At 58.2% G+C, this 10,048-nt stretch overlaps 1 protein-coding gene and 1 pseudogene across 1 annotated transcript; both read right to left on the bottom strand.

Annotated features, from left to right (window-relative positions):
• Positions 1 to 766: 766 nt before the first annotated feature.
• On the bottom strand, positions 767 to 4,736 carry LOC129200131 (C-type lectin domain family 2 member B-like; annotated as a pseudogene).
• Positions 4,737 to 4,802: 66 nt separating this feature from the next.
• LOC129200133 (killer cell lectin-like receptor subfamily B member 1A) lies at positions 4,803 to 9,548 on the bottom strand. The gene is made up of 6 exons (XM_054811398.1): positions 8,543 to 9,548; positions 7,276 to 7,371; positions 6,430 to 6,564; positions 6,091 to 6,245; positions 5,704 to 5,819; positions 4,803 to 5,601 (listed from the first exon to the last, which is right to left on the bottom strand). Exons 1-6 carry the CDS (start codon positions 8,625 to 8,627, stop codon positions 5,478 to 5,480), a joined length of 711 nt encoding a protein of 236 aa, XP_054667373.1. The 5' UTR covers positions 8,628 to 9,548; the 3' UTR covers positions 4,803 to 5,477.
• Positions 9,549 to 10,048: the final 500 nt, after the last annotated feature.

Below are 10,048 nucleotides of genomic sequence, written 5' to 3'. Positions count from 1 at the left end.
GTGCCTTTCAGCAGAGCACAGCCCGGGGGCAGCCCCAGGACTCGCCTGGGCATCGGGCAGAGCCAGCGCTGCTCCAAAAGCCAGGATGGAAATTGCACCCAGGGGCGAGGAGGGGAAGGGACAGGGCTGCCTTCAACAGGTGCCTTCGGGAATAGAAGGGACACTCCTGGGAATTTACAATGGTTTAATGCACAGCAGAGTACTAAAATAGGAGTAACAGCACAGCTGACACACCAGAGCCGCCCAGCTCTGTGCCAGGGAACTCCGCAGAGCTCTGCGCCCATCTCCTCTGGCAGCAGCTGCTCGAGCTCTGTCCCTACCGCACAAAAGCGGGTGTGACTGAATCGCACGAGAAGAAAGAGTTCTGGGGTGGTCACACAAGGAGAAAAACCACTTGTTCCGTGCTTGAGGTCCCAGCCCAGCCAGGCACACGTCAGCTTCCACGATGTCTCCTCTTCCTGCAGGTTCAGCTCCCTGAGACCTGGCAGCGAGTTGTTACCGAGACCAGGAGCACCCCGAACCAGCAGCTGAGGCAAGAACATCCCTACGCCCTCTCACTGCCAACCAGTGTCCAGCCTCCAAACTCCAAACGTCGAGCCCCTGCTCCCAGGCCAAAGGTGCCAGCCCCAAAAGGGCTGCCTGGACTGAAACCTCCCTCAGCGGCCCTCGCACACCCCTGCTCACGTCGGGGCTCTGTGCTTGCCTCCCCACCTGGCCAGTCCCTGCCTGCGCTGGCGGACGAGGTGAAGCTGTGAGTGCTCAGCACGAGAAGGTCCTCTCTCTGTCACCTCTGAGCATAGTGCTTGCTGCACATATATGGCCGTTGCTGTGAGCAGCTTGTACTCACTAAAGCATTGTCATTCAAATACAGACACGCTCCTTGGCCCCGCACCAGGATCCTGCAACAGGAAGCAATGACACCGCTGGTACCCATCGTGGGATAATGTTGTCCCTTGCAGGCACCGGGAGGGGACAAGGGCTGCCTGCAAGGGACAGTCCCAGCAGACACGTCCCACCAGGCCCCTGCCCGTCCCACTGCAGGACCGTCTCCACACGGGACTCACGTCTGGGTGAAGCTGCTGCCATCCACCCACTCCAGGCGTTCGCCCTGTCTCCGCAGCCCAAGCCAGAAATCATCTTTGCCTTTGAGGCGCGAGAGAAACTCCTGGGTAGGAAAGAGAGAAGCCAACACTCAGGAGCTGCTGCTGGCCCCACGCCACTCACTGTCCCGGCCCACGCAGGTCCCTGCCAGCCTGGCAGGCAGCCCCAGCCCTGCACCACCACCACCACCACTGCCCCTGGGATGGCAGCAGCTCCCTCCCAACGGCTGCTCCAACAGACTCCAGCGCTTCTGAACGAGCTCACCAGCCCCGGGCTCCACACCCAGGGTCTGCACCCAACCCAGGAACCCCCCTTCCTTCACACCCCCACCCTGCAGCCACAACAGCCCCCCACTCACCATTTCCCACTCCCTCTGGAGCACAGCCAGCGAGGCCCCCGTGTGAGGAGCACCGCTCCTGGCTCCACACCCAGCCCCCCCTCCTCCTCCGTCGAGAGGTAGTAGCAGACGTCGCGGTACCCAACCCAGTTGTCAGGACAACCCAGCACCGGAGCTAGATGACCTTCACGTCTGCCTGCTGTGGAGGGAAGAGGAGAAGGGAAGAAGGTCAGAGGATTCCCCTCCACAGGGAGCAGGGGACACAGCTGCGTGGGGCAGGGAAGGAGGCAGCCCCGGGCTCCCCCCACAGGGATCCCCAATTTGCTGCCAGGGAACGAGAGGGAGCAGGCACACGGTTCTGTGCCCAGGGGCAGGACGGAGGCAGCCGCTCCTCCCTTACCCGACTGTACAGCAAGAGCAATGGCCAAAGCCAGGATCACAGCCACGAGCACAGCCACGAGCACAGCCACCACCAGGCCATACGCTGGAGGGAGAGCGCAGCACCTGCCTGCAGGAGGAAAAAGCCACTCGCAGTGAGGACGGCGCTGTCCCAGAGCAGGCACGGCCCTCGCATCCCTGCCGTCCCCAACACGAGCTGCCCAGGGAACGCAGGAGGGAACCCCAGGGGACAGCCTGCAGCAGGAGAGCTGCCAGACAGATGGAGATGTGGTGTGTGTGGGGGGGGGCTGCTACAGACCACCCGATGGGAACTGAGCACAAGACCAGGCCTTTCCCAGACAGCTGGAAGAAGCCTCACACTTGCCAGCCCCAGGCCTCCTGGGGTGACACCACCACCGAGACATTGTGCCCTCCCTACAGCCCACAGCGGTGGCCCTGCACTCACCCAGAGCTCTTCTGTGTGTCCTTTTGCCTCTATGCCCAGGCACCTCTGGGTGGGGGATGCCCCTTCATCCTGGGACCCAGGGGGTTCTCCACATCCTCATCATTGGGCAGATTCTGTTCCCCCCTTTGTCCCAAGGGAAACCGAGATGTGGTATCACCTTGCTCGCAACAAGCAGTGTCTTGCTCCCAGGACATAATACCGGTGGCAAAGGCTGTTTCGAGGCAGGTGGGATGCAGCTTTACCACCACAGCTGTTGTTGTCCTGTTGGGAAGTTGCAGAGCACATGGCACTGATGCAGCAGATCAGGGACGCTTAATTCTGTGGCCTGACAGCTGTCAGCACTTGGTTTGAAACACCAGCACAGTCCTGCCCTGTCCCTGCTCCCCCCTGACACTGCAGCCTGTCCCCAGCACGCAGCATCACCGAGCTCTGGGGAGAGGAAGCGTCCAAGGCAAGGGGAAGAGCTCGGGGACGCGCGCATGTCTTGCGCAGAAGCGTGCTTGCTCGTGCAAAGCTGCGCACGGGGCTCTCGGGCTTCCCCTAATCCTGATCCCCCCCCCAGAAGGTGCTGCTGCAGGAGCCCCAGAAGCAGCTGTGGGTGGTAGGGAGAAACCCAACCTGGGTGGTGGGTGAAGAAACCTCACTGCATCCGGCTGCAAAACGGGCTCAGCTGGCACAAGGGGACGGGACTGTTCCCCCCAGAGCTGCTTGCGCACGTTGTACAAAGCAGCCCCTGCCCTGGCAGCGCCTGCAGCCTTTCAAAAACCACCGACGTTGTTGCTGGTTTTGTTCATGACAAGGGGCCAGCTCCCTGCCGGGAGAACCACGAGCAGCTGCTCCCCAAAAGGGCCTCGGGGGGAGGAAACCACCAACTCCCACAGAAAAGGGGTTGGGGGAACTGGGCGGGGGGCGTTGACACAAACACCGTACAACTCTGGGTACCCCTACGGGGGTACGGGCTGGGCCTCTTGGGCAGCCGCAGGGCCAGGCAGGGCCGGGCCAGGCTCCGCAGCGCCCCTCCTGTCCTAGAGAGAAATGAAACCCAGCCGCAGCTGCGGGGGAACAGGCTCCTTCCGACCCACGGCCCTGAGGGGACAGCAGGGGACCAGAGACAGCCGCTCTGGGAAATGGCGGACACGGGGAGCGCCGAGGGGACGAAGAGCCCGCCAAGCTCCCCTCACCACGGCTGCTCCCCGCTCTCTCGTTCTCTCGCTCTCCTCTTTCTCCCCTACCTCTGCCGCCGCCGCCTCAGCCAGCTCCAAACACCGAGTGGCACAGAGAGAAACGAGAACAGCTCCGCCCACTGCTCCGACCAATCAGCGCTCAGGTAGGAGAGAGTGGCGGGAGAGACAGCCAATACGAAGCGCAGGGCTGCGTCTCGATCTGCTCCTTTGCTAAGGAAAACTTCCGCCGCGTGACCCCTCTCAGCGGGGACACGGCGAGGTTTGTTCACTCTCCGTCCCGGTCGGGTTCGTCCCCAACGCCCACGGCTGCTTCCAGCTGCTCTGGGGCTCCTGCAGCAGCACCCGCTCCAGGGGGAGAGCAGCTTGTCCTGGGGACCCCCGAGCTGGACGCGGCACTGCGGGGGGGTCCCCAGAGCGGAGCAGAGGGGCAGAATCCCCCCCTCGACCCGCTGCTGGACACGCAGCCCGGCACACGGCTGGCTTTGCGGGCCGACATCCGCAGTAAAATCCCGCCGCAGCGCCTGCTGTGAGTTAGTACGTGTTAACGAGGGGACTGCACGTTTATACCCGCTGGTGTTTACAAGACGCCCCCAGGTTGGATTCTTTTGGGGTACAGCAGGAGCGAGTCATGAAGCCATTGCTTAGATATGATCAGCATCAAGAGCGGTTTCTCTGCTCCATCTTTACAGCTAGCGTGATCGTTAGCGACCTGGAAAGCTCGTTTGTTTTTTCCATGCTGTAATACACCACACTAGGAGATGAGGCCAGGTAAAGGCATGAGCTCGAGCAGCACTAACAGTTTCAGCAAGTCATTGTACGGTTTCCCCGCTCGAGAATTCCCCTCTCGCTTGGATTGAGCACAGCGATCTCTGGAATCGAGAATTAAGCTCAAGTCCAAACTCACTTCACCCAGGTCCAGCCCAAACCTCCCACCGCATGACGCTCTCCCACCCCCTTTCCGTGAAGCTTTCACCCCGGCTTGTGCTTCATGGTGGGTGAAGAATCCTCACCGCATCCCCTGCGAAGGCAGCGATGGCACAGCGACGCGGAAGGGCGGGCGTCAGGGCTGCCGCAAATGGCCCCTTCCCAGTGCTCCCAGTCCATCCATCCTCACGCGTCCCAGTTCAGACAGCTGTGTTCACGCAGCGAGGACGGGAGGCGGCGCAATGCCACGGGGCAGTCCCACCGAGCTTCCACGCTTGCTCTGAGCTGGGGAAACCCTGGTTTTGGAGGTTACGCTGTAGGGAAAGGCTCTCGGCTCTTCCGCCATCACCACCATGTGGCAGCCGTGGCTTAGACTTGCACCCGTCCCCGTGTCCCCTGTCCCCACCTCCGCTCAGCTCAGTAGGGTCCGGCTGTTTGCCCTCCTTGGATTCTGGACCGAGTACTGCCTTGTGGCGAGCTCGCTTGCTAGGGGTTTAGTTTGGGGTTGCTTTTTTTAATCCCCTGCCCTCTTTTTTTCCTTTTTAACCCTAACGCTCTCACCGCTGCACTTCCTCTCTGCCTTTGCAATGCTGCCACAAGCATCCCTCTCCTCTGCCGTCTGTCAGTCCCTTCCGGGTACGGGCCACCTCCTGGGTTACTTGTGCTGTGCCTGGGGTGAAAGCACAACCTGAGGATGAGGACGGTCCAGGAGGAAGATTGAAGGGGACGCTGGCACGGGTAGAAATCCCAAAGGCACCTCCCCAGGGGGTCGGAGGGGGGCCCTGGTGTGTGCCCTGGAGCCCTGGAAGGGTGAGGCAGGTCCAGGGGTAAGTGCTGGTGGGCAGAAAGGGACGGGCACAAGGGCGGGAAGTTTATCTGGTACAGAAGGATGCACTTTCCAGCCTCCCCCGTTAACAAACTTGCTTGAAAACACCACACAACAGAGCCCAGCTAATGTCATTATTAATTTGCGCATTATTAATCTGGTCGTTGCACAACAGCTCCCGTATTCCCCCACCGAGGGCCTGATCGTGGCCCGTCCCCGAGCGTCTCTCCCGGCCACAGACCAGCTTGTGGCCCCCCCGGCTCAGAGCTGGGTGGCTTCTTTCTGGCAGATCCCCTGCAATCCCGAGGTGCAGTTTTCGGAGATGATCCTGTCCCCCCTCAGCACCCCGCACCTTCTGCCTTCATCCCAGGGGCTCAACGGGAACCTGCGGGTGCAGGAGGGAGCCCACGTCACAGCACCAGGGTCCCTCGGGTGACGGTGGAGGTGCCCACCCCAACACCCATCCCTCCCCAAAACACTCACTCACCGGCTCTGGTCCAGGCGGGAGCCGTTCAGCCAGGTCCAGCCCTTCCCGGCGGAGGGGATGGAGAGGCCGATCCAGAAGTAGCGTTTGGGTTTCTGCAGGATTTTGTTTAGGAAAGCCTGGAGCGGGGCAGAGGGCAGGCGGTGATGCCAGCGTGCCATCCCCAAACCCGCTCCAGCCCGTCCCCGCACAGCCCCCGTCCCAGGAACGAGCCCCACCGATGTCCCCCACCCTCTGACGCTGGCAAAGGCGCCCTGGATGCTCAGGCACAGGGCTGGGTGCTGAGCCCAGATTTCTGGGCGAGCCCTGAACCCTTCTTCAGGTGCCACCGGCCCCTCGGGTGCAGCCCTGGGACCCGTCCCACGGCCCCGATGCCATCGGTCCCTTTACCAGCTCTTCCTGGTCCCCCGGCATCACCAGCTCGGCCCCCCGATTCCTGCAGTCGTCCTGGCTCTTGCTCCACGACTTGATCATGTCGGTAACCCAGTAACACTTGCTCCCGTGCAGCATCCAGCCCGTGGGGCAGAGCTTGCACCCCTCACCCTCTGAAAGACAGTCAGGGCCATGTTCAGCCATCAAGAAGCCACCTTGTCCCCTGCCCATCCAAAAAGGACAAGTGTTTAAGTCCTGTTTGCTCCCCAGGAACACGGGGACGCCCTCAACTTCGCTTGGTTCTCCAGTCTGGGGGTGCTCAAAGTTGCTGGGAAACCTGACGGCCAGGGCAGTTACCTTGCAACTGTGACAAGCAGAGACTTTTCCTCAGCTCCAAGCAGCCTTTCTCCAGGGTGGTGTTGCCATCTCCTACGTTCCCGCTCACGTTTCTGTGGCTTCCTGAGTTCCCCAACTGCTGGTGGAAAACTGAAACTGCAAGGGAAGGATGGAGCAGGGGAGGGGGACTGGGCCCCAGATCCACCCTGCAACAGGGACAGCAGATCCCTACAAAGCCACCGTGCCTCGGCTCGCAGCTTGCGCCCAAAATTGCTCCCACATCCTGAAAGCATCAGCCGCGTTTTCCATGTCTTGGCCCCATGGAGGGCACGGTGCTCAGGGAAGCTCGAGCCTGATCCCTCTGCTCCTTCCTCCATACCCCTGTGCCAAAACCCTGGCAGATCCATCCCCAGAGTTCAAATTCACCTGCAGCACAAGATCCATCAGATCTCCTCACCAAGATCCATCAGTCTCCCACCTGCTTGGCATGGTCTGGGGGTGCTGTGGGTCAGGGCGGCGTGAGATACCACCAGCAACATCACCCCAGGCACAAGACTAATTTCAGCAGAGCTCTGCATCACCCTGAGCTCAGCCACAGGGTGTCAAATTGTAACTCTACCACAGCTGAGAAGTTTCCAGTGGTTTCCCCTCATTGACTACCAAAATAGCCAAGTCTCCTCCACCTATCAGCGCTAAGAAATTCTGACCAAAACCCACTTCCCCACACCTTGCACTGAGGTGCAGCAGCCAATGCAGATCATAAAAAAGCAGATTTGCTGCCTACACAAGCACCCCCAGTGCAGGGACCCCCTCCCTGCTTTGGACTGTCCTTCGGCTGTCCCCGTGCCAGCACACAGAGCTACTCACGCCAAAGTCCCATCGCTAACACCGCCACTCCGAGGAGGAGGTTTCCGAGACAGCTGGCCCAGAGAGCAGTTCGGTACCGCTGGGGACAGCCCGATCCTGCGAGGGAAAGAGTTGTCAGGAGAAAAACCACTGCCCCACTCACACAGCAGGCAAGCCAGATCTGCAGTGCAGATTTGGGCTATTTTCTCCCCAAAACCCCTCAGTGGTGGTTCTGCTGGTTGTTCAAAAGCTTTCTTCGATCATCCGCGATTCACCGCTGCCGCCCTCCTGTGTTTCACACTGATCCCACTGGGACTGGGGCAAAGTTACTCGTGATGAGGTTTTACCCAGACATCCAAGACTCCAAGAATCGGGAGTTGCCTGGATGTTATAAAGCCATTATACATTAACTGCTGAACCTGGATGGACCGAGCTCTCCAAGCAGACTTCATCTGAGCAGGGTCGGACAGCCCCATCCTGCTCAAGGAAGCCTGGAGGTAGACTCCTCGCTGCAGAGCTTGAGGCTGGGCGAAGCCCATCTCTCCTCGGCTCTTGTTCCATGAGAAGGAGGCAGGACGATGCTCCTGGACAAAGCCAGAGCTCACCTTGCCCAGCAAAGGGATTAAGGTTCATTATCCACCTAGGAACAAAACAGCTAAGGAAGAATATCTGGTTCCACCTTCGTATCAGCAGGAGCTGGGTTTTGCCCAGCTCTTTGAGATCAAAAGGGATGTGCTTGGTGGAAATCATGAATGCTTGCAAAAAAGAGGGTGCAGCGTGTTGACTGAAGAGGTCCTCACCAGGCAGAGGTCCCTTCCAGAGGAGGGATGAACAGGAATTGAACCTTTTGATGGTGGTTTTTTGATTGTTGGGTTTTTTTTCCCATAAGCTAGACACCAAAACTAGAGTCAGCAGGAAAAGAGCATGAAATGCCACAATAAGGCAGAGGAAGAAGGAAACGAGATGTGAAACACCACAGCAAGCGCAGGAAAGATGGACCAGGAGTATGGAGATGTGGATCAGGCTATCTAAAGATGTCAGCTGCCCTTAAGCATCACAGGTCCCGGGCTCACACTGAAACGGTGACCCTGGTTCAAAGAAACCCTCCAGCCCTTTCAAGACAAAAGTACCAAAGGGATCCCAACCAGCGGAGGAGATCCCTTAGCACAGCACCGCAGCCACGGGCCCCTTCCCCTCCCTGCACCACCCGGAGGGTGGGAGTCTCCCAACACAACCCCAGCCCCAAAAAACAAGGAAAACAACTCCCCAAAACCCACGATGCACTTACTGTCGGGCTGAGGAAGTGAATGCTGTTCCCTGCAGCGTTTTGCGGGACCAACATCCAGGTCAGCATAAATAATTTCCCCAGCCATAGCAGGAGAGGTGAGAGGACCACCTCGCTCGAACGGTGGCAACCCAGCAGTCAGTAAATCTGATTTCTCTGAGGTTTTTCACTCCTCCAGCTCAGCTTTGCAAGCTCCTGTCCAAGTGAGAGGTCTGCGAGGAGAAGCGCGAGCCTCCGAACGCTCGGCATGCAGAGTAAGATTGCAAAATAGAGCGTTCGACGTGCCGGCCAGCCCAAAAGTGAAACTTGACGTAGCTTCTGCTGAATTAAGCCAGGGAAAATGAGCTCACATCAAGGGAAGAAACATCTGATAGTAGCAAGAAGCCTTTTCTACTCAAAGCTGAGCCATATTCTTCTAAGGTACTAAAGTCTCCCAAACAAGACACTTTTAACTCTGCGATCTCCCAGAATATTCCTAGTAGGATCGTCAGAGTTGTGATTCTTAGCAAATAAAACAAAACCAGGTCCTTTCCACCCTTACCTCCTCCCTTCAGGCACTTGGAAGGTGTTTTCCAGCCTTGGTCACTGCCACTCCCCACCCAAACCTATTCCAGCATCGCCACCTGCTCCCTGTTACCAATTTCTCTGTAAGCCCAGTGTTTTTTCAGCCCAGGTTTGGAGCACACCACTGTTTCTCTGCTCTGTGGAGCAAGCAAGTGCCAAAAAGCCTGGGAGTCTCTTTGGACACAAAGGGTTAGAAATGAGCCCTTTGAGGGGAAAGGACGGAAAATGTTCCAAACAACTCAAGAAATCTATTTGGTCTTCCTTCACTCCTTCTCTTCAAGAAGTCACTTCCAAGAGACACTCAGATTGTCCCTTTGGAAACCGGGATGCGACTAAACTAATTGGAGGGCAGGAAAGGTGGGAAAGGAAACACAACCCCAAAGTTATAGAAAACAGAGCTACAAAGGCACCGGGTGACATTTAGTGGTTGGTTTGGCAGACCTGCTCATCTCTTTCTGCACGCGGGCTGAAAAAACCCCAGAAAAGGATCTTCCAACCCCAGCGAGGCAAGAGCCAGCCTGCCAGAAGAGCAGGCAGATGCTTCTGGACCTACTGACCCATCCAAACATCAGGTATTTATTCCCATCTAGGAGAAAGGGGTTTCTCTAGAGAGCAAAACCACTCCAGACTTGCAATGTGAGCCTCGTTAACCTGGTTTTTTGTTGTTTTTTTTTTTTTTTTTTTTTTAAATTTTGCAGCTAGGAACAGCCACCCCAGCACACTGCTGAGCAGGGTTCCTCTTTGTGACAGCAACAGCAGCAGGAAGGAGCTCAGGGAAGGGGGATGTTCAGCTATGCTGGCTGCTCTAAAGGGACCAGTTTAACCCACTGCCTCCAGTGCAGGTTGAACTGCAGGCCATGCTGGCAGGAGCCCTGTGGTGTGTGGGGGGAGGAAAAAAAAAGAAAAATAGAGTCAGGTGGGGGAAATGTGAGCTAAACCAATGTG

Source organism: Grus americana (genome assembly GCF_028858705.1).
Source record: "Grus americana isolate bGruAme1 chromosome 32 unlocalized genomic scaffold, bGruAme1.mat SUPER_32_unloc_5, whole genome shotgun sequence".
In the NCBI taxonomy this organism is placed as follows: domain Eukaryota; kingdom Metazoa; phylum Chordata; class Aves; order Gruiformes; family Gruidae; genus Grus; species Grus americana.
This window is presented reverse-complemented; position numbering and strand designations above follow the sequence as displayed.

Coding starts and splice junctions, on each gene's coding strand:
- LOC129200133 (XM_054811398.1), bottom strand. CDS start 8,627: ATGGCTGGGGAAATTATTTATGCTGACCTGGATGTTGGTCCCGCAAAA. Junction 6,565..7,275: donor GTTAGCGATGGGACTTTGGC/GTGAGTAGCTCT, acceptor CTTCCCTTGCAG/TTTCAGTTTTCCACCAGCAG. Junction 6,246..6,429: donor CTGCTTGTCACAGTTGCAAG/GTAACTGCCCTG, acceptor ACTGTCTTTCAG/AGGGTGAGGGGTGCAAGCTC.